Source organism: Perognathus longimembris, chromosome 6, assembly GCF_023159225.1.
Source record: "Perognathus longimembris pacificus isolate PPM17 chromosome 6, ASM2315922v1, whole genome shotgun sequence".
NCBI lineage: Eukaryota > Metazoa > Chordata > Mammalia > Rodentia > Heteromyidae > Perognathus > Perognathus longimembris.
Genome location: NC_063166.1, coordinates 12,442,796 through 12,466,396, shown reverse-complemented (window position 1 = coordinate 12,466,396; position 23,601 = coordinate 12,442,796). Strand labels below are relative to the sequence as shown.

Sequence of the window (23,601 nt, the reverse complement as noted above, 5' to 3'; positions counted from 1 at the left end):
CTGAGCACTGTCCCTGGCTTCCTTTTGCTCAAGGCTAGCACTCTGCCACTTGAGCCACAGTGTCCCTTCTGGCCGTATTCTATATATGTGGTGCTAAGGAATCGAACCCAAGGCTTTATGTATACGAGGCAAGCACTCTACCACTAGGCCATATTCCCAGCCCTGAGATAGGGTCTTATAAACTTTTTACTAGCCTAGCCTTGAACTCTGATCCGTCCAACTCAAGTAGCTAGAATTACAGAGGTGAGCCACTACACTTGGCGTCCTGAGTAGTTTTATAGAAGTTACTACCTTCAATCTTAGAAAAATCCTGTTAAGTAGGTCCTCTTAATTCTCCCCATGTTTCTAAAACTGAGATACTGAGGGGTTAAGTAACTTGCCCAAGGTTACTTAGGGTGGCTGAGCCAGAATTTGAACTAAAGAGACTGGCTCCCATTCTACCGTGAAATGAAACCTGTCTCCTCCTTACATGGAGGGCATGTGCACACACACATGCACATAGAATCTGAGAGTGATGCGGGGCGGGGGGGGGGCTTTAGTCAACCAGGGAGCCCATGTCTCCTGCGAGACAGGATCCTAGGTTGGCTGTGGGGACGGTCTGCTTCCTGCCTTGGCTCAGTCCTGGCTCTAATCCCAGCTGTCACCTCACAGGTTGAAGCAGCCCATCTGTCTCCAACACAAAGGACAGGGCAGAGGTGTGGCCAGGGCCCCAGAGGGTTGTGTAAATGGCTCTGCTTTGAGTAATGGCTAATTTCTAAACATAATTATTAATTTCATGCTTATCGTATGCAAACCTCTGTCTCCCAGATGAGATGGAATTGATTTAATTAGAAATTCCATCATCAAGCCTTTTAGATCCAAGCTTTTAATGAGGATCACCAACCCCACCCGAGGCTGCAGGAGAAGCCCCGTGCCCTGACTTCTTCCTCCAAGGTCATGGGCCCGGTGGTGTGGAGGCACAACTTCCGATGCCCCGTGGTCCAGGTCAAAGCCCCTCCCCAGGACCCTTGCCTGTCCCCTGACCCCTGCATGGCGCCCAAGGCCCATCGGCCCCTCTTGTCTCCTGATAGCACCATGAGGAGCTAGCTTAGAAGAACTGGTATTGTAGCTGGGCTCCAGTAGCTCACACCTATGATCCCAACTACTCAGGAAGCTGAGACCAAAAGATCATGGTTCAAAGCCAGGCCAGGCAGAAAAGCCAAAAAGTCAGAAGTAGAGCTTTGGCTCAAGTGATAAAGCGCCAGCCTTGAGCAAAAACTCTAAGGGACAGCACCTATGCTGGAGTTCAAGCCCCATCCCAGCACACACATACACGCACACACACGCGCGCACACACACACACAGACACACACACACACTCACAGAATTGGCATTGTCCTGAAACCAAAGCTCCAAACATTCAAGCTGCGCAGAAGCAGGAGTTCCCTTCGCAAAGAATACTCATCAGCTTTCTTCTGGGAGCGCAACAGGTGGTGTTAACAAAATACCTTTATACTTGTGCACAGAGCACTGTCAAAATCATCAACACTTGGGGTTTTAACAGAGGATTTCCACAGGCAGGACCTCTGACTTCACCTCCACCCGTGACGTCTCAGCCTCAAAGGGACACAGAGCCGGTCAGCTGCCAGCTCTGACTGTCTCTCGGCCTGATGCTCTGCCTGGGCCTGGTCTAGACAGTATGTGACTGAAGCCTGTGGCCAGCACATGGACGGTGCTCTGAGATTCTCCTCCCTCCTCCACCCTCCCTTACCTCCTGGGACTGCTTGCAGTTTGTCCACCCCCGCCTCCCCACGACAGCCCTGAAGGTAATCACTGGGAGCTGCCTCAGTCTCCCCTCCTTGGCTGCTCAGTCTCTTATCAGGAGAACATTCAGACTCTTAGATGAATTTCCCAGCTGTTCTGAACTATGTTTTCCGGGAGAGAACCAGACAGACGAAGCAATGGGGCCTTTGAACAAATATTCCCCCAGAAGGCACACTATTCAGGCCCTTGTCTCACCCTTTTAAACACTATATCTGTTCTTAGGAGCCCAGCCAACACGCCCCCACCCTCACCCTGTGAGGCGGGAGGGAGCTGGGGGAGAATGGAGGGCCAGAAGTGAGGCTGGCTCTGCCCACTAACAAAGAAACCGGGCTGAGGCTGGCGGCAGATAAGAGCTGGAAGGCGGCGGGGGGAGCGGCGGGCGCCAGGCCGAGAGCAAACAAGATCCTCAAATCAGCACTTGTCCTATTTCATAAGCCAAATGTAGATCAATAAATTACACTCACTTTTGCAGGTTTACATGCTGACTCCGGCACCTTGTCAGGAGCTATCCTGCAGGGGGAAAGGAGCGAGTGCCGGGATAGCAGGAGCCCAAGGCCAAAGCAGAAGGGGCCAGGGTCAAGACACAGACCCATGGGGCGCTACCTCCTGAACCTTGGGCCCAGGAGGGCTCAGAGACAGGTTTCTGGAGGTTAGAAACGGGTCACTGTGCGACTCAGGGCAAGTCACCATGCTACGGAGCATGGGTCTCCTCATCTGTCAAGCGGGCACCACAGGGAACATCTGCTGTTGTCCAGTTCAAGGTGAAGGTCACATAGGAGAATGGGTGCTTACACTTTTCAAAGTCTCCAGTGACTCATGCCTGTCATCCTAGCTACTCAGGAGGCCGAGACCTGAGAATCATGGTTCAAGGCCAGCCTGGCAGTAAAGTTTGTGAGGCTCTTATCTCCAATAAACCAGCAAAAGAGCTGGAAGTAGAGGTTCACCTCAAGTGGTAGAGCGCCCATCTTGAGTGAAGAAGCCCAGCAAGAGCCCGAGAGATGAGGAACTCACCTAGGGTCCCCCAGCATCGAGGCCTTCATTCCCCACGATGCCCTGGGACCAGAACCCCTACAGCACCGGGCACCAGCCAAGTCCAGATGAGGGAAGGACAAAAGTATGGGTGGGGACAGTCCCAGCTGTGCCTGGGACAGGCAGTCCTGACAGCCACATAAAGTGATGTTCCAGGTGACTCTGCCAGGACCAACTGTGCTAAGCCTCTCACAGGCACCATCCCCTCCACTCCTCCCACGATAGCTGCAGAACTCCAACATCCCATTTGAAGATGAGAGATGGGCCCAGGAAAATACAACGCAAAAATCACACAATAAGGGGCCAGGCAGGATTTGAACCCAGGTCTGTCTAGCTCCAGTACCCTGTCCTTGGCCTACACTATTCCCTCCCCTGGGAAGCAGCCAGGATGAGGGTCAGGAGTCCTTGCCCCTGGCCCTTCCCCACCACATCCCCTGGGTACTCTGCTTCAAGGCTCTGCATCTCCATTGCCTGCGTCTGTTCAGTGGGGGCTTACAGACCCCCGCCACGTGCCAAGAAAGGGGCAGAGGAGGGCTCCACAAGTGGTAGTAACCTGCACAGGCCTCTTCGACAAAACCCAAAGCTTCCCACAGGCCGCAGCAGGCAGGGGCAGGGCGGAAGGTAATCGTGTGCACGTCCTGATGACCACTTTGCCCGCAGAGCCAGTGGTGGAGGCGTGGCCAGCCGGAGAGAAAATTAACCGAGATGTCTGCCCAGTGCTCTCCCAAGGCAAGTTAATGTGCTGTGCTGTGTGTAATATATTGCACTGTATTAATATAATATGATATAATGGGATGTATTAACATTATTGAACACATGAACCGATAAAAGTCACATCCCCATCACTCTGAGTAATTTATATCACAGCCAGGCCAGAGCCAGGCTGGCCGCCCAGGCAGATAGGGTAGGAAGAACGCCCCACGGAGGCTCTGCGGGTCCCACCGGGGAAAGGAGCCCGGAGCCCTGGGAGGAAAAGGAGAGCCAAAGCCAGATCAAAAGATGGCTCCGTCCTGCAGGCCAGGCCAGGAGGGCGGTCCCCCCGCAAGATGCCAAACCGTCCTGTGGGGCTCAGAGCCCAGCCCCCAACCATCCTCCACACACCCACGCACGGCCCTCCAGCAGCATCTGACCCAGGCAGGCCCTCCTCGGCCTCCTGCGTTTATCCCAGCTCTGCCCTGGTTACCAGGCTCTGCACCCCCACTGCCTGCCTGGCCACTCACTCCCCAGGCTATGGCAGGCTGCCCAATGGTTTCACGGGCTACGTACAGCTCAGGATGCCCAAAAGGAATCAAGCAGACTGGGGGTGCTCCTGCCCATTTGAGGACCCCCCATGGCCCCCAAGGAACAGCTCAGAACAAGCAGGGGTAAGGCTGATCTCCGAAGCCACAGGCCAGAGGCTACAGGCTGAGAAGGGCCCCTGTACTAGCCCCTCCCCCTCAGGCCTGAGCTTGGCCACGCCCCTGACCTTCACACAGCCCTAACCTGATTTATCAACACGTGGTGTTGGCTCTACTTTGAAAACTTGACTGAATGCAGCCAGGACTCCACCAGGTCCTCCTGCTGGATGAGCGCTTGGCTGCCTGGCCTCAGCTCTGGCCTTTTGCCTCCCATACATACCACCCCCCCCCCCACACCTACCCAGTCCATTCCCATCTGGCAGCCAGAGGATCCCAGTCAGATCCATCTTTCCTCTCCTTGTTTGTCTTCAGCCCCACCAGGCCACCCAGCCTGTTCTGGGCAGTCTAGGCCCACCCCTGAGCACACGTAGACGTACCATGGACACAGGTGGGCATGCCGCCAGCCAGACCACCACCATGTAGAAGCGTGATCTCCCACCTCAAAGGAAAACCTAGCCCTATATCAACCCCTGCTGAGATTAGCTCTTACTAACCCCACTCCCTGCCCTGCCACAACGGCTGCCCAGACCAGCCCTGGGCACCCAAGTCTGGGCCTGTGCACACGGGACACCTTCCCCTTGCTCCCTTCCCCTCTCCATCAGACATCTCCTCTTGGAGAAGTGGGTACTGAACATCTCACATAGAGTCACCACCACTGCATATCCCCTTACCTTGCCAGTCTCTCTCTCTCTCACACACACATACACACATGCACACACACACACACACACACACACACACACACACACACACTTTGGGCATAGACCTGGCAGTACCCATAACCTGTGAATCATGAGGGCTGAAGACACAGGATACTCATGTCTCCTTGCCCAGGCCTCCTGGCCATCGTCTTTCCTACCAGCTCTCCTCCGCCTGTCATTTCTCCAGCTCAGGCCTGCAGAGGAGGACACAGCAGGTCCCAGGGCAGACTGGGGATGACAGAGTCGAGAGGCCACAGGAGGCATTTCTCCAGAGGAGTCCTGTGCCCTGCAGGCAGCCAGGAGCAAGTGGAGATGGAGACGTGTCTCCCAGGCAATGTAAACACAGACACCCCATCAGCATTGGCTGGGGGTGCAGAGGCCAGAGAAGAGATGACGCCCATGGATATGCATCCAGGCTGAGCCATGCCACTAGCTGGCAGGACGTCTGCTGACATACACCACACACACACTCAGGAGCCTGAGCTCTCTGTGTGCACACACATGGTGGGGCTCTCCCGGGGTCCCACACGGGCTTCCTGGACACAGGCTCACAGGGCCCCTAGTGAGAGATGCCCTTGATTGTGCACTCACACACACTACCTATCACACACACACCACACCCTGTGCACACCCATTCCATACAAATACTCTGCACATACAACTGGGCATGTACACACGGACTCAGGAAGGATGGGGACAGCATTGGCTGCATTTGAGGAGGAAATACAAAGGTTTCAGAACCCCCCCAAAAAAATCTTACCACCCTTTGCCCAGCAAGACAAGTGGTTAGAAGACAACAGCCCTGTGAGCAGTGTGTGTGCTGACAAGCACTCCATAGCACCCAGCAGGGGACCCTTTCCTGGGCAGCAGGAGACACAGCCTGGCTGGGCAGAGCAGAGGGCCCAAGCTAGTGGGTGGGGAGGAACTGAATGGCGTTGTCCGGGAGGGAGCCTGTGGGTTGGGTGGAGGTCTGGAGGCATAGGTTCTGGGTCAGCGCCGGGAAGCCCAGAGGCTACATCTTGCCTGTCATGTCCAAAGACCGCCTGCCCCCTGGACCACCCCACCCCCCCAGGCCCTCTCCTCAGGCTCCAAGCCCTGGTCATGGCCTGCCCAACATGCCATGGGCCAGCCGCACCTGCCCATGTCTCCACTGCCTGGACCTTCTACCAAGCTCTGGGACTTGGGGCCCCTCAGCAATAAACAGGGGCCCTTCTCAGAAATAGCTCGTGGGAAGGGGGCCCATCACTCCGCGAGTACTCTGCTCCTCCTACCCAGGGAGGAGAGAGCAGCTGGGTGATTTGTTTAAATGATCCTGCTGAACAGGGAGAAAATTAACAAATGAGAGACCAGCTAGAAATTAATCAAACTTCTCCTGGTCCATCCCCCCACCTTCCATCTTAATGAAGGTTATTTATCCAACAAGCGATAAAACACAGAATTAAATTAAACAGGCCCTTCTTTCCCTCCTGTCCCCGCCTGGGGAGGCCACGGCTCCTCTACAACTCCATCACTGCTGGCTGACAGCCACGGTGCCTCCACGCCCCACATCGGCAGAGGGGTCCCCAGGAGGAACCCCTCGATTAGCACAGCCCCAGTTCACATCAACAGGAAGGGCAGTACTCCAGCCACTTACCCCAAGACAAACGGGGGAGGTCCCTGTTATTGAGCCATACTGATGGGGGTGGATGACCTCCAGTTTCCTCTGGGGACAGCCATGGGCCTAAGTGTGAAAGATGGACAGACAATCTCCCCCCCGCCCCCATGAGGCCTCTGGAAGCAGTGTCCAGGGGGGCCCCCAGCCTACTGGTGGGAAGGCACTGGAGGAGGAGCTGAGATTTCCTGTGAGAGCAGGAGTCACCTCCTCAGCCCAGAGTGGCCTGCCTCCCAGGGTCTCCCCACCCCTGGCTCTGGGAACGCCCCCTATTTTTCTTCCCTGGAACTTTCGAAGCCTTGAATGTTTTCAACTAGAGCCACCTTTGGGAATCTCAGGCCCCTAACTGATGATTCCGTGGGTTCCAGAGCCTTCTGGAAATTCGGTTTTCACTCCCCACATCAACCTCACGTCAGCCCCGAGAGGAAGACATCTGTCCAGATGCCTAACGTTACAGGGGAGGGAAACGGAGGCCCAGAGTGGGCCATGGGTGGCATCCGAAAGTCCTAGCTCTGAGGAGATAGGAGTTCTGTTGAGCTGCAAAGCCTCTGGGAGCCTCCACTGCTGTTTCCTGTGGAGCTTATGACCCCCTAGGAAGGTCAGCATCTGCAGAATGTGAATCTGAACTGGTGTGGCACACGCCTGTAAACCTAGCACTTAGAAGGCTGAGGCTGGAGGATCATGAGTCTGAGGCTACCCTGGGTGACGCAATGAGGCCTAGTCTCAAAAAATAGGCATAACAGTAACAATAGGCAAACAATACATAAATCTAACCAGGCACCAGTGGCTCACACCTAGCATCCCAGGTACTCAGGAGGCTGAGATCGGAGGATCATGGTTCAAAACCAGCCTGGGCAGGAAAATCCATGAGACTCTTATCTCCAATAAACTACTCAGAAAAAGCTGAAAGCGGCATTGTGACTCAAGTGGCAGAGCACGAATCTTGAAGGTCAGGGACAGCGCCTAGGCCACGTTCAAGCACCAGGACTGGCAAAGAATAAAATTTTTTTTAAATAATAAATCTAATTATGTCACTCTCTGCTTAACACCTTCTGATGGCTCCACTGTGCCTGGAGTCAAAGTCTGCCTTAGGGGGCTGGGAGTGTGGCTTGGCGGTAGAGTGCTCGCCTTGGATGCATGAAGCCCTGGGTTCCATTCCTCAGCACCACATACACAGAAAAGGTCAGAAGTGGTGCTGTGGCTCTAGTGGCAGAGTGCTAGCCTTGAGCAGAAAGGAGCCAGGGGCAGTGCTCAGGCCCTAAGTCCACACCCCAGGACTGGCTAAATAAATAAATAAATAAATAAATAAATAAATAAATAAATGTCCTCTTTAAAAAAAAAAGTCTGCCTCAGGTCTCATAAGGCCCTGCTGACCCACTCTTGCCACCTTGTCCCCTCCTCCCTAAACAACTTTCTGCTATTTCTCAGAGGGCCAAGCATGTGTCTGCCTCAGGATCTTTGCATTGACTATACCCTGCATCTGAAGCACCACCCAGCCTTCTGACTCCCTTCCTCACTCACCTGGGTCTACTTCAAGTGTCCCTTCCCCAGGGCACCCCTATTGGCCACAAGAGCAGCTTCCCTGCTGCCCCATTCTCTAACCCCTAGCCCCATGCCATTTCCCTCCCAAGCACCTATGTCCACTTGAACCGTTGCTGTGTTCACTGTCCTCACCCCATCTGGAAAGTTCTTTGCTCCCTGCTGTATCCACAGCCCATCCCAACATCTGCTTCATAAAACATTGACCAGCTACTTCGTTGCTGAATGAACAAACGAATGAATGAATGAACAAATGAATAAGTGAATGAATGAATGAATGAGATACATTATGGTGGGTCAGCATGGCCCCCAAACTGGACTGTTTGTCAGTCTCCTAGTCATTCTCTCATCCCAGGGCCCTCTTGCAACCGAGAGAAGTACCATGGCTCTGTCTTTAGTGCAGAAAACCAGCCACCTCCTCCTGGAAGCCCACACCCATACACACCAAGCAAAACTGCTCTCTCGCTCTCCTCTGAACCCCCAGACCTGGCCGTGCACCTCCACCCAGCCCTCCTCATCCTACGTGGAGTGGGGACTACTCATGTGCAAGCCACACCTCCTCACCCAGGGACTACTCAGAACTATTCACTTGGGCAGTCTCTCCCACCCTTCCACATGCTCTGTTCTCTTGCACAAGCTTCAAGCACCATAAACATTTGCTGCATCAAACACAGCCCTGGACACGGGCCCGTTAAGGGGGTCCCTGCCTCCAGGTTGCTGGCATTTTAGGCTGCTCTGAGGACAAATGGACCTTTGAGTGCCACTTAATCGCTGCTTACAAAGGTTGGTTCCACATTCTGCAACCCTCTCTGCAGGGATTGCCTGGGAGAAAATGGATATTCAGGGGATGAGAGGTGGCCAGGGTCCTGTTAAACCAGCAAGTCTCTGCCTCCATACAGACAGCCCCTCACTGCAGCCCCTGGGCCTTGATGCACATGTGTGGCTGCCCCCACGGGCCAAGACAGCAGGCACAACACAGCCATGACTGAATTATTTATTCTGTACATTGTTAGCACAGTTGAGAGAGCAACCATGTCTCCGGGCTTCAATGAAAATATCAAGGCACACACATCGTCTGCCTGGCCCATGCCCAGCCCCCACCACCGTGAACCAGAGAGACTTCAGGCTGCACAGGCTGCACAGCCCGCCCCAGGGCTCTGTGGGCGGGCCCTGCCTCCCAGGCCACGCCCACATCAGTCAGGACCCTGGACAGCAGCCTGGGGCATCCACCGTGAACTGCATGCAACTCAGAGGCAGCCTCAAGACACCACAGACCTTCCAGACTTCTCGTGGACCACTTAGTCAATCAATGACCTGAAACAGCCTCTCTAGCTTCCCGGAGGGGCTGTACTGGCTGTGGTGGGCCTGATTCCACTCCTCCACCCACAGAGAGTCTCCCTAAAATACGACAGGCCACGGCCAGAGGCAGCAGTTCAAACTCCTCACTTTGATCTTCAGGGTCAAGGAGGAATTCAGACACATCACATCTCTCCCTCTCCCTCTCCCTCTTTCTCTTTCTCTCAATCTCTCTCTCTCCCCCACCCCAGTTTTCACCCAGAAAATGCAAAATGACAGTGGAGAGGCTCTGCCCCCAAGAGATGGTCTCAATCAGTGTACCGGGACTTTGAAAAGATGACAATGTGTACAACCCTCAGCCATACCAAGAGAGAGACAGTGTGTGTGAGTGGGTTTCCTGCCTCACCACCCACCCCAGCCTGGATCGCCCTTTCCGGGGCCCTGGCTCAGAATGGCAAAAGCTGGCAGATCCTTCCGGTACTGTCTGGACCACAAGCTAACTGGGGCACCATGGGATTTAATCCAACAGCCCCCGGAATGGAATATGAGGCCGAGTGAAATCACAGTGGGCGAGCTGAAAAAGAGCAAGGAACTACAACATTGCCGTCTGGATCCTGAAATGAGCACAGGCTTCAGAGACAGGCAGTGCTGGGGTCCTGGGGCCTCCACTGAGCCTCAGTTTCCCCGCCTGCACAATGGAGCCAGTGATACCCACCTCCTGGCTGACCACTTGCACCAAATAATCTCCATGAGAGTCCTAGCACACACCACATCAAGCCGGCCATACGTTTTACTAAGCCCCTACTACCTTCCAAGCACTGGAGGGCAAGGCAGGGAAGAAGACAGACCCCCCTGTCTGTGAAGCTGACCCCCAGAGAGCCCCAGTGGCATCTATCAAGATGGTGGAAGACAGCATATAGGAAGTCCAGAAGCAGAGATGGTCAGGGCCTGGAGAAGCAGCATGCCTACAATCCCAGATCCTCAAGAAGCACAGATCAGAAAAAGTGTGACTCAAGGCCAGCCCAGGCAAAGAGACTCCATGGTGATAAACAAACTGGTCATGGTGGCATGTGTCTGCTACCCTAGCCAGGGAGCAAGCTATTAGTAGGAGGACTGCAGTTCCAAGCCAGTCCTGGGTGAAAAGTGGGAAACCCTAACAGAAGAATAATCAAAGCAAAGCAAAATGGGGCTGGAGGCATGGCTTAGGTACTATAGCACCTGCCAATACTGCCAAAAGAGAGAGAGGAAGAGATGGCTAGAAGGTTCCACTCTGGGAAAATATCTAAATCTCATCATTCACATAACCAGAGGAGTCAACAGCACCACCTACAATACACTCACAAAAAAATGAGCGCTTACCTCCACTGAAAGACACATTCACCAATGTCCACAGCAGCGTTTTTCATAATAGCCAAACACTCGTCATGCTCAAATATCCAACAGGAACAGAATGGATAACTACCAAAATAAAATGGCATGATGGAATACTACAATGCCATGAAAAAAGAGCAAGCCATCAACACACCCAGCCCCAGGGCTGGGCTCACAAATGAGCCAAAGAACCAGACAGAAAGCATTCACTGTGGGCATCAAATGAAGCTCAGGTCCCACACTCTGAGCCAGGCTGCAGGAGACCCTGTCCCTGAGGCCTCTAGGGAACTTTCTAGACTCTGAGGATATTGTGTTGATGGCCATTCAGATACCTACATGCATCAAAGCACAAAAGTTTAGCCAGGAGTCTATGGCTCAAACCTGTCATCCTAGCTACTCAGCAAGCTGAGATGCGAGGATCACAGTTCAAAGCCAGCCTGGCTAGGAAAGTTTGTGAGGCTCTTATCTCTAATTAATCACCAAAAAGCCAGAAATGGGGGTGTGGCTCAAGTTGTAGAGCACCAGTCTTGAACAAATAAGCTAAGGAAATGCTCAAGACCCTGAGTTCCAGTTCAAGCCCTATTACTGGCAAGCACCCACGCATGCACACGCATGCATGCACACACACACACACACACACACACACACATACGCATGCACGCACACAAAGCCAGGCGCTGGTGGCTTATGCCTATAATCCTAGCTACTCAGGAGGCTGAGATCTGAGCATCACAGTTCCAAACCAATCAGGGCAGGAAAGGCTGTGAGACTCTTATCTCCAATTAACCACCATAAAACCAGAAGTGGTGCTGTGGCTCAAAGTGATAAGAGTGCTAGCCTTGAGCAAAAGAACTTAGGGACAGTGACCAGGCCCTGAGTTCAAGCTCCATGTCCAAAAACAAAACAAAACAAAACCTCACAGGTTGTGCCTACGCAGCCTGCATCTCCCTATGGGTAAGTTATACTGAGAAACTTGGGGGAGAGGGGCGCAGGACCATCTTCAGGACCAGCAGATGGCGTGTAGGGAGTGGCCTGGAGAACCCACCCCCGTGGCAGGGCCAGAGGGAAAGAATTAACCTGAGATGACCAGACACAGAGGGCCAGGCTCTATAGGAGCCCCCAGGGCTCCCAGCTCCTCCTTCCAGGTCCCTCCTACCACACCCGCCACCTGTCCACAGCCATGGGTGCTCAGGAGGCCATGGCCCTCCCTGCCAGCCTGGCCCCCTGCCACCCCTCTCTCAGCCAAGAGGCTTGATTTGATTTAAATCTCTGCGTTTAATTTCTGGGGCTCCAAGGATTTGTTGTTGTTGTTGTTGTTGTTGTTGTTGTGGGGCTTGAACTCTGGGCCTGGGCACTGTCCCTGAGCTCTTCAGCTCAAAGCTAGTGCTCTACCACTTGAGCCACAGCACCACTTCTGGTTTTCTGGTGGTTACTTGGAGAGAAGAGTCTCACAAACTTTCCTGCCCCAGCTGGCTTTGCACTGTGATCCTCAGATCTCAGCCTCCATGCCCTGGGTTCAGCAGAGCCCTAGACCCCTCCACACTGCCAGGACACCTGGTTCTGACTCCTCCACGCCACCTCCCCACGCACCCTCCACCTGAGCACCTGGCTTTTCCAAGATAACTACTCCAGTTAGAGCCTCCCACCTACTGCACCCCACATGGCTGCAGGGCTGCATTGTCATATCTTCTCACCAAAAAAGTGCAGAAGGAAGAAGGCTGGGAATATGGCCTAGTGGTAAAGTGCTTGTCTACTATACATGAAGTCCTGGGTTCGATTCCTCAGCACCACATATATAGAAAAAAAAAAGGCCGGCAGTGGCACTGTGGCTTAAGTTGCAGAGTGCTAGCCTTGAGCAAAAAGAAGCTCAGGGACAGAGAGGCAGGCTGGCTGAGACCCAAACCACCTCCCAGCCCGTGGGACATGTTACCTCTAAGACACCATGCCCCAATGGTGGTCAGAGCCGTCCAACACTGTGCCTCACGGAGTGTCTGAGGAGATTGTAAGATGCTCACCACTACAGTAGGTGGACAAACAACTAGCTGCAGAAACATATAGATGTTTTCATATCGACTTGGTAAATTACACAGAAGGGCCTGGAGGAAATACACAAATGGATCAAGGTTGTCACCCTGGCTAGGGGGATAATTGAGCAATTTCTACTTGCTTCTTGATGTTTTTCTGTTTCCTTCCAGACCTGCAACCAACATGTTGGCTCTTTATAACCACAACAGGAAGGAGTCAGAGGACATCAGGCTGCTCACACACAGCAGTCAGAGCCTGACTGTGCCCAGTCAGAGGGAGAGGGCCGATCTGACTCCAGCCTGCAGACTCGCTTCAACAGCCACCTTCCAACTCTGACCGAAAGCACCTACGAGACCAAAACACATGGGCATGGCTTCCAGGCACACAGAGGGCTGGGCTTCTAACTGACCTGTACCCCCCTTAACTTCTCAGAGGCTCAGCATTCCCATCTGTAAAACAGGACAGTGCCCTGACCATTTTGATCAAGGAGTGACTATGAAAGACCATAAAGAACTCTCTGGACTGACAGGCACCAGTGGCTCATGCCTGTCATCCTAACTCCTCAGAAGGCTGAGGCTGAGAATAGAGGTTCAAAGCCAGCCCAGACAGGAAGTCTATGAGAGTCTTATCTCCAACTAAGCACCAAAGAGCCAGAAATGGTCCTGTGGCTCAAAGTGGTAGAGCACTAGCCTTGAGCACAAAGATTTAGGGACAGTGCCCAAGCTCTGAGTTTAAGCCCCTGTACCAGCACCAAAGAAAAAAAAAGCCTTGTAGGATTTCCCTTTTCACATTCTCCACCAGCCCCTTCCTCTGTCCCCTCCACAGCTTCTAAGAAATGCCCAGAAGTTGTCCACAGTTGTAATCTAAAAGTTCAAGACACTGTGGGCTACACTCAAGTATTGAATCCCAAGGTACACTTCAAATACCCACACAGGAACCCAGCTGGAGACCAACAGCTATGAGGAGGACTGGAGGCACAGCTGAAGTGGTACAACACCTTCCTAGCAAGTGCAAGGCCTTGAAGTCAGTCTCAATAGCAGGAATAAGAAAAAGGAAAAGAGGAGAGCTCTCCTTGTTCAATAGCAAATCAGCAGATACTAAATAAAATTTACCAAACTATAGACAAGTATATGAACAGGCCCCAAAACCCACTCACCTGACCCCTCATGAGCAGGGAGCCAGCCGCCCACGGCTGAACGGGGTACCTACTACCTGTGTCCAGCTGGCGCTGAGCCAGTAATGGGCATGGCTTTCCTCACAGTGACACCTCTTCCTTAAACAGTCTTTCTGGCCTTCCCACTGCCTTCTGTGGAAATCCATAGAAGGAAGGAACAGGAAACCCTGCGCCGACTTGCCATGCAGGTTACTGAGGCCAGGTGGGGATGGGCCCAGAGCCGCCTCCGCCATGCCCTGCCCGGCTGGCCCCAGAGCCGGGAGCCCCACTGCCAGGCACCAGGACCCCTTGCCCTCACTGGCAGGAAGGCTGAGGTGGCCTTGTCTATGGAAATTCCACAAACATCTGCACCCTGACCAGTGCCTGGCTGCACAAGGTGGTCAGGATGGTGGCCCAGCAGGCTCCATGAAGGAAGACAGGAAGCACCCTCACAGAGAAAAGGGGCCTGTGCACTGGAACTTCCTGAGGTCACAGGGGGTCGTGGCGGGTGTGCCTGGGGCCCCTCCTGCCCTGGCTGCCGTGGTGGGTACTGGAGCCTGGGCATGTGGGAATGGACAGTGCACTAAACAGTAAACTGTAAGTTATGAGACCATGTGGGGGGAGCGAGCACCCCAGGCCCCCGGGACAGCTGGGTAAAGGCCCAGGCAGGGAGAGGAGTCCTCGAAGGAGACCCTCTCAGGCCCGTCTCCCATCCACCCAAGGCCTTTGCAGCCCAACACGCCCGGAGGGAGGCAGGATCCGAGGCCAGCAGAGCTCCGTGCAGCATGGGGAGGGAGATGGCACGGGCCCTGGCAGGGGTGGGGGCAGGAGCAGGTGAGGGGCTACTTCCCTCCCCTCGGTGTGTTGGACTTTCTTAATTGATTTTACATCTATCTGTGTCCTCAGGATACGTAGGACCATCTTGGAAAACCACTTAAGCTATTTAAAATAATCAAAGTACTTATAAGGCACTTAACATTCCCTCACACTTAGACGGTTCTCTAAAGCCCCTTCCAGCTGCCCTGGAGGCCTGGCGGAGCCACTGTGGCAGAGGAGGGGACTCCTGTCAGGTCCCCTGCCCCTGCAGCATCCTTGCCCTGGAGGTGGCCACCCACAGTCCAGCAGCCTCTGCCCACAGCACAGCTCTCTGCTTGTGACGGCCAGGCCTTCATGCCCTGTGCGCCCTCCCCGGAAGTTCCTCACCTGGCAATCACAGCCCCTGAGTGTCAGCCACCACCAGCCTCCCACCAGAAGTCTCCGCTGACACCCTGCCCAGCTCACAGACGAGGACACAGCCCAGGACTTCCCCAAAGGCTCACAGCCAGTGAGTGGTAAGCCAGCAAAGACGCCAGGGAACCAAAAAAACAGCTGGACAGTGGTACGGCCACATGGAAGTCCAGGACCCCAGGGGCTTGGTACAAGACCCCATGCCCTGTGAGTCCCTTGGCAGGCTGTGTAACGCAGGCCTAGGTACACTGAAAACCCTGTGCATGAATGAGCCCAAGAGGATTCCGATCAGAAGCAGGTCTCGCCGTGCCCTGCACAGGATGGGGGCAGTAAGGCACCAACCCCCGGGAGCATCAGCAGGCATGTTCCCACAATCTCGCAACTCTATTCTGCAACAAGGACATCTGTAACACGAGGAAGGTCCTCCTGCACAGGAGGATGGATGCATAAATGCACAGCGACAGAATCCTGCTGTGGAGCACTATGCAGCCAGGAAAAGAAACAACAAACCACAGGGTCAGGTGGGGGGGGGAGTAGAATGCATAGAGCAAGGTCTTGTTTGTATCAAGTTAAAGCACACAAAACCAAACATTATTTATATTTAGATATTTCTTCAAGTCCATGGGAATAAATAGATGTAAGCTAACACTTCCAGGACCAAGTAGCAGTTGCACTGGGGGAAAAAAACAAGGAGGGAAGGGGCCTTTCATCCTATTTGCAAGGTTCTAAGATAAAAACAAGTGTGGATGTTATTAGAGCAAGAATCAATATGTGGCCAGGTGCTAGGTATGCGTTGTCCATTACAGTATTCGCTATAATTGCCACATGCTTAGAATCATTTGCAAGATATATCAAGGGAGCTAGGTAGGGGCCTCAGGAGTAGAGTGTGTGCGTATTAGCAGGCTCAAGGCCCTGGGCTCCATCCTCCACACAAAATAATAAAAAACACAAGCATGTCAATGGAAAGGAGAAGACCCTCAATGGAGACACTTCATGCGATGGTTTTTATTTGCAACAAAACACCAGTTGGGCTGGGCGCCAGTGGCTCACCCCTGTAATCCTAACTACTCTGAGGATCAAGTTCAAAGCCAGCCCAAGCAGGAAAGTCCATGAGACTCTTATCTCCAATTAACTACCAAAACGTCAGAAGTAGAGGTATGGTTCAAGTGGTAAGGCACTAACCTTGAGAAAAAAAAGCTAAGGGACAGCACCAGGCCCTGAATTCAAGCCTGAGTACTAGAACACTCTCTCTCTCTCTCTCTCTCTCTCTCTCTCTCTCCCCCCCCCCCCCAAACCTTTGGTCTTCTAGAACTCATCCCGTGGGGTTAAGCATTGCTTGCTTGCCATTGCACTAGAATGGGGCCACACTGGATTTCTAAATCTCAGATTCCAGAATCTAAGCTAGGAATGGGGAGGAGGCCCTCCCTGACAGGGCCAACTCGGCCCCTCCTCCCCTGGACCACAGCCCTGGAGGACAGGGAGGAAAGAACCCCAGCCTGGCTGTGGCCTCTCAGGACCTGTTAGGACCTCTCCACACTGAGGGAAACAAAAATGAACTTAAGGGTATCCTTGCCCTTCTGACACTATACCTTCCGGCCATCACTGCCCACGGCAGCACTGGCTCTGTGAAGCAAGCCTGGCCTGTGTGTCCTGGATTCGCCCCAGCGCAGCCCCCTGGCACGCAGAAAGGTCCATTTGAATAAAAAGCAGGATTCGCCTTTTCCTGCCCAACCTGCCTGGGTCAGCCAGACACACACACATGCTGCGTTAGCCCACTGGGAAGAGAATGAAAGGCACGCTGCTTGTTAGAGGTGAAGAGGGGAGGGTGGGGAGGGGAGGATGGCGGGCAGATCATCGATGGAGGCCTCCAGCCCACAAGCCACATCCCCTCCCAGGCTTCCAGAGTTGCCTGCCTGCCTGAACATCCACCTGGGTATCTTTCTGTCTGGGGGTAGAAAGGCAGGCAATGGAGATGACTCAAGAGGTCAGTCCCACTTGTGCCCTCTTGCCCTAGAGGCCCTGCGGTATCTTCAAGGAGCATAAAGAAGGCAGTACACGTAACTGTTTTGGGGGGGTGGGGGCACCTGGAAAGACAAAGACAGCTGTGTACAGTTCCTCCTGGCTAAGCCACCCGTGAAAAACTCTTCAGCCACAAGAGCCACGTCCTCAACAGGAAGTCTGGTGCCACCTGAGCCACAGAGCCTCCTCGGTGCTCCAGGTGAGGACTCGGGGCAGCCGCCCCAAGACTCCTCCTCCCTCCCGTGCCCGCGGGCCACCGCAGAAACACTGCTGCTGTCCAAAAGCAAAGCCGGCCGCTCGGCCGGTGCCCCAAGCCAGCCAGGAGCCAGTGCAGATGGCGGGAACTCTCTGGGATCCGCCTCAAAGGTCACCGTCTGTCGCTGCCCGCCCTCGCCACGCTCTTCTGCACGAGTGGAGTCTCTCACGCTGAGGCCCAGCCCAAGCTGCGCCCTGACATTTCCTGTGGGCTGACTGTGTGCCAGGCACCGTGCTGGCCTCGCTCGGCGCTCACCGCAAGCATGAGATGCTCAGGCCCTGGCCAGACTGGAAGTGCGCACCACCGCACCCTCCCCGGGGTGGACCCCACTTCTCTCCACTGCAAAGTCAGAAAGACGGGTTTCTGGGTTCCTGACAGCTCTTACAAGTCCAGATTTGGGAAACCGCTCCATCGGTTTGTTCGGTCCCCTCCCCTCGCCACACTGGCTAGTCTCAGAAAGAAAACAAAACAAAAAAGACCACACTGACATCGGGGTTCAACGACTGATACGGAGGTGAGCCGAGTGTGGTGGACGAGGGAACCGCGCTCAGACCGCGTCTGGCGCGGGAACCTGGGGTGCTCCCACAGAATGGCACTGCACAGGCTCTGCGGGCGGCCGCGCCGGCTCTGCCCTTGGGCCTGGGAGAAAGAGAACCGGGGCAACTGAAGACGCAGGGAGGTGGGGGCCGGAAGTCAGGAGTACGCATTGCCACCGTGGCGGTGTGGAGGGCACCGGGCATGTGGACAGGGGCCGTGACTCGGGCCCTGCCCTGTCATCAGAGCCCAGCCTCCACATCTCCAGGCTGGGGGTCAGCCCCTGGCAGCCTTACACTCCTGGGTGGCGCTCATGCCACCGGGTCCTGTCTGCACCTCATTAGCACTTATCCAGGCGGGAAGTGAACTTCCCCTCCCCCACTCACCACCCCAAGCCCCTTCGCCAGGTCTTTTTCCGGGAAGAGGCACCAGAAATCCACCTCCAGAACAAGGGAAGCTGGGAGCACTGTCTCGCGAGCCCAGCTGCCGGCACAGGGCTGGGGACAGTGTCTCCCTGAGGAGCAGACACCTGCTGGCCTCAGGTGCCTTCCCTCAGCCCCTGACCTCCCTCTCCAAAGCACAATCTTTTTGCCTCTGTAAATGGCTTTTAAGTTTCTCACCCAGCCTCTCATCTCTCATTTCTACCAGTTTAATTATTGAGGAGGCCTCTTGTCACCAACCCAGACCATTAACACTTGTTAAAAGGGACCGGGGAAGGCAGCACACAGCCATCTGGGTTCCTACCTCCTCTCCCTCCTCAGCAAGGCCTCCCTGGTCCCCCTCTGCTCCCCAGGCCTCTACCTCTAGTCCTGTCTCTGACCCCTCTGACCTCTGGCCCATTCACTCTATTACTATGACCCAACTCAGAGAGGCTACATCATTCATTTCTTTATTTTTTTCTTTCAAAGAAATTTTCCTGCACTGGGGTTTCCATGGCCTTGGGCTGGCTAGATAGGCACTTGACCACTTCAGCTTTGCCCTTTTTGGGGTGTGTGTGTGTGTGTGTGTGTGTGTGTGTGTGTGTGTGTGTGTGTGTGTGTGTGTGTTAGTCCTGAGGCTTAAACTCAGGGCCTGAGCACTGTCTTTGAGCTTTTGTGCTCTACCACTTGAGACACAGCTCCATGTATGGCTTTTTGGTGGTTAAATTGGAGATAAGTGTCTCAAGAGCTTTTCTGCCAGAGCTGGGTTCAAACCACTCTCCTCAGATCTCAGCCTTCTGAGTAGCTAGGATTATAGGCCTGAGCCTCTGGCGCCTGGCTTGTTTCATTATTTTTTATTTATTTTTTTTTTTTTTGCCAGTCCTGGGCCTGGGTCAGTCAGGGCCTGAGCACTGTCCCTGGCTTCTTTTTGCTCAGGGCTAGCACTCTGCCACTTGAGCCACAGCGCCACTTCTGGCCATTTTCTATATATGTGGTGCTGGGGAATCGAACCCAGGGCCTCATGTATATGAGGCAAGCACTCTTGCCACTAGACCATATTCCCAGCCCCTTGTTTCATTATTTTTCAGGTAAGGTCTTGAGCTTTTACCTGGGGCCAGCCCCTGACTGTGACATCCCTACCTGACTCCAAAGCAGCTGGGATGAGGGCCAAACACTCCATGCCCTGCTTGTTGGTTGGGATTCCTTGTTAATGTTTTGTCCGGGCTAGCTTTGAACCTCCTGACCTGTGCCTCCTGGGTGACTAGAATTACGGGCATATGCCACCATGCCCAGCTCACCATGTTCATTTCTGCCCAGGGAGAAAAACAGTCAGGTGTCCCTATGAGCCCTGGCAGGGAACCCTGGCCCCTCCCCCACCCCACCTTCCCCATCCCAGGAGAAGAGGGTACAAAAGTCACAGCTGAGGACTGTTGGTGACTCTGAGCACCTAATACCCAGAGGGGCCACTGTGGGCCTCTGTGTGTCAGGTCACACACACACACACACACATATACACACACACACACACACACACACACCAAGGCAGGTGGCCTTTGAGCCTGTCCTAGTAAATCACAGTGGTCCTCCTTTGTGGGAGGGACTTGCACTGATGTGACAGCCCTGCCGGGCCAGGCTGCTTTACCCCATCCTTCTAAGCTTGGCAGGCAGAGCTCACATGCGGGGGCCACAGCAGCCCCTGTGCAGTGCGGCCTTCCCCGAGGCAGACAGGGAGCCCGGGGCTGGTCCCTCTGCCGCCAGGCTGCCTCCCTCGCAGGCCTGGCCAGGCAGCTGGAGGGATGACTCAGCCAGCCCAGACATCCTTGGCCCACGTGGTCAGCCTGTCCTCCCCAGCTGTCCACTTGCACTCCTCAGTGCGAGACCCGACCCACCAGCCACCCATTCCCAAGCCCCAGGGATGCTTCACCCTGTCCCCTGCAGGGACAGAGTTCCCCCGCAGGCCTCCGGGTCCCTCTTAGCACGTGGACCCATGCGGCTTTCTTCATATACATCCATTTGTAACTAGAACCACATTATTCTACCCAGATCACCGGGTAAAGCCAGACTCGGGGAAAGGGCCCTTGATGCCCACGCTGGCAGAGGCCCCACCTTGGCCTCCAGAGACGCCCCTCACACTGATGCACACTGGGATCTGGGCAAATAGATTCCTGGAAAAGCTCAGGTGAGCAGGACCGGGCCTGGCTCTTCCTTGCACGGCACGGTGCAAAGTCTCCCGGCCTTCTGCAATCTGGAGACTGAGAGAGGCTGATAGTGACCCCACGGTGAGTGAAGGACTGGCCAGCTTCCCTGTCCCTCCCCTTCCCTCTCCCATTATCTCTCTCACACGCTGTCGCACAGACGCACACAGAGCAAACAAGGCAGGCTCAGGGAGAGAAAAGCGGGCACATAATAATTGGTAAAATGCTTGTAATGTTTTTCTCTCTATCCAGTAGCTTTCAGTTGTTTTAGCAGCTTAGCGAAGCACTTGGCTCCAATTGAATTGCAAATCAGCAGCTCTTGCCCCCGGAAGAGAGGAGGAGAGGCTCGTGGAGGGGGGCCGGGCGGGGCTCCGGGAGGATGGGGAGAAAGGTGTGTGAGGAGGAAGGGCAGCGGGAAGGAGGAAGGAGCAGCTGGGCTCCAGACCCAGAGGCCCCGTGGCCCGGCCTGTGAGCCCCTCCTCACCTGCATTTCATCCCGTCAGGCCCAGCCAGCCGCACCCCATTCAAAAAACTGAACACACAAAGCAAGTTCTCCAACCGCAGTCACGGGGTGGAGCGGGAGGGCCGCTGGAGGCTTCCTCCACTCACCAAAAGAAAAACATCTCTTTCCTGGGAATTGCAATCATTTGAAAACAATGTCAAAACAAGTCTTGCATTTTCTCTCTGCAATCTCTGGCGTGCCTATTTCTGTTCAGCCTTTTTATCTGTCTGTCCTTCTATCCGTCCACCTTTCTCTCTGTCTCTCCGTGTCTTTCTGCCTCTGCCACCTGCCCTGCTGCTCTTCCCGGAGGAGGGCCAGGGTCGGCACCCAGAGCTGGGTTCTGGGGCTCCGCTCGTGGCCCCCCATCAGCCATGTGCATACTCAGGCCAGGCCACAGGAGCCGTGGAATGGCCTCACTTCTCCCCTGGTGGTAGGATGGGGAAAGAAGGAAGGGTCTGGGGAGAGCGAGATTGCTGGTGGAAGCACCCGCAAGGCCAAGCGGACACTGACCTTGAAGAGGCGGAGGATGTTGGCCACCATGATGGAGACTGAGCTCCCTGAAGCACCGATGACGCCCACCACGCGCTCAGGCTTGGTGATGATGGGCGGGCTGCCGCTGCCGCAGCGGACCTCCGTGCCGTCCTTCTCGATGAGCGCCTGCACAAAGGTCAGTGACTGCTCCAGGGCATGGGTGTCCCTCGAGCAGGTGTCCAGAATGCGGGCGCCCAGCGTGATGTTGGGCAGCAGGTCCGGGTCGTTGTTGATGCGGTCCAGAGCGAACAGCATGGCCTCCAGCCGGTGGATGCCTTTCTCCTTCTTCAGTTCTCCGCAGGCCTTGCCCTCCGCACCCCGGCCGTGCACAGGGAACAGGCCTCCCAACGTGATGTCCCCGTCTATGCGGATGGAGTTCATGTGGGGGTGACCCTTAGGTTTCGCGAGGACAGGCACCCAGGGGCCAGGAAGGCTGAGGAGCAGGCAGAGGGGCAGCCGGGCCCACCACCAGCCCCAGCCTCTCTTTCCGGGCATCTCGAAAGTCATAGAGGCCCATGAACGGTGGGCCTCCCTCCTAGCTCCGGCAGGCCACTGTTCCCACAGCCCAGCTGCACATGGGCAGGGCTGTCTCAGCAGCAGGACAGTGGAGCGCGGCCAGCAGGGCAGACCATGCCTGAGCTCTCTCCCTCCTCCTCCTCCTTCTCCACTTCAGCACTGGGACAGCACTCAGGTGCCTGCACAGCCCAGGCCCACAGGCCGCAGGGAGAGGCCGGGGCTGCAGGAAAGCTTGGAGGCCTGGCCCCTCGGCCTGCAGGCCTACTCGCGGCCGGTGCCCGTGGAAAGGGAAGGGCGCTTCTAGCCTGGCGTATCTTGGCATCAAGCAGAAAACAGCTCCTTTCCTCCTACCGACCTGAGAGAGGAAGAGAGAGAGAGAGAGAGAGAGAGAGAGAGAGAGAGAGAGAGAGAGACTATCAAACACAAGCCCAGAGAAGACATTAGCTATTCTGATCTCTCATCAGAAGCCTGGGAGAGGGAGGTTATCGCCAAAGACTCCATAAATCTCCTCGACTTGGTTTCCTCCAGGCTGCAGCTCAACTCTGGTTGAAATGGGAGAGCTGGAGGCAGAAACTAGGTCACGTTTGAAAACTTCTCAGGGCTCGTGCCCACTGCCCTCCGAGGCTGGGGGTCCCCAGCCCTCCAGGAGCTGTGGGAACAAACGGCTGGAGAGGGCAGATATGGCAAGAAACCAGTCTGGCTGGCCCAACCCCAGTATGGAGAAGAGGACACTGAGGCCCCCAGGAAAGCAAACCAGGCCTCCGGAAGAAAGCAGCCTGCAAGGCTAGGGTGCACGCTGAGCCCAGGCCAGAGCTGCCGCTCTGTAGAGGTTCTGAACTCTCCTACGCAGGAAGTCCAAGTAGCAACCTCCTTTCCCACATGGCCATCCCATCTGCCAGGGGTAAACCCTGCGTCCCGTCCCCTTCTACATGCTCTGCTGCCCCTCCTTCTGGTCTTCCTCCTCTCTCTACTCCTCCACCGCTCTTCCTTCCTCTGAGTGAGGCTCGGGTTACAGCCTGCCCCTGCACATTACCACGGTCATCGTCATTATTATTGTTGTTGTGATTAAATATTTATCTGCAAGGGTAGAGAAGAGAACACCAGCTCTTCCTTATTCTCATTGCTAATTTGGGCTAATTTCCCCTGGGGTTCTTTCCCTCACCCCCCCCCAACCCCCCGGCTCAGAGCCTCCCTCCTCTGCACTGAGACCACAGGGGAAAGGCTTGACTGGGAAGGCAGCCCAAGGCCTTTCCCTGTGGGTTTGTCCAATGGAGACCAGCAAGCCACTTGCCTATTTCATGCCTCAGTTTCCCAGGAAGGTGGAAAAAGACTCCTGTTCTCAGCCAAGGGAAAAGAAAGAGAGCATACCCCCAGAATCCAGCCTTAGCTTTTGGTCTTCTCTACCCTCAAGGACCCTTACTTCGCTTCTGACTCCCT

At 54.9% G+C, this 23,601-nt stretch overlaps 1 protein-coding gene across 2 annotated transcripts in view; it reads right to left on the bottom strand.

The window, feature by feature from the left end:
* Grm4 (glutamate metabotropic receptor 4) overlaps window positions 1–22,519 on the bottom strand; it is an 85,949-nt gene extending 63,430 nt beyond the window's left edge. Inside the window, exons 1-2 of one of the 2 annotated variants that reach the window (XM_048347945.1) lie at window positions 12,992–12,998; window positions 9,435–9,446 (exon numbers count right to left, since the gene is read on the bottom strand). In XM_048347945.1, coding sequence (XP_048203902.1) covers window positions 9,435–9,446; window positions 12,992–12,997 — 18 coding nt within the window. In that variant the 5' untranslated portion in view covers window position 12,998. Of the gene's footprint in view, window positions 1–9,434; window positions 9,447–12,991; window positions 12,999–21,627 lie in introns of those variants that run through there. The other variant, XM_048347944.1, reaches the window with a different exon arrangement.
* Window positions 22,520–23,601: the final 1,082 nt, after the last annotated feature.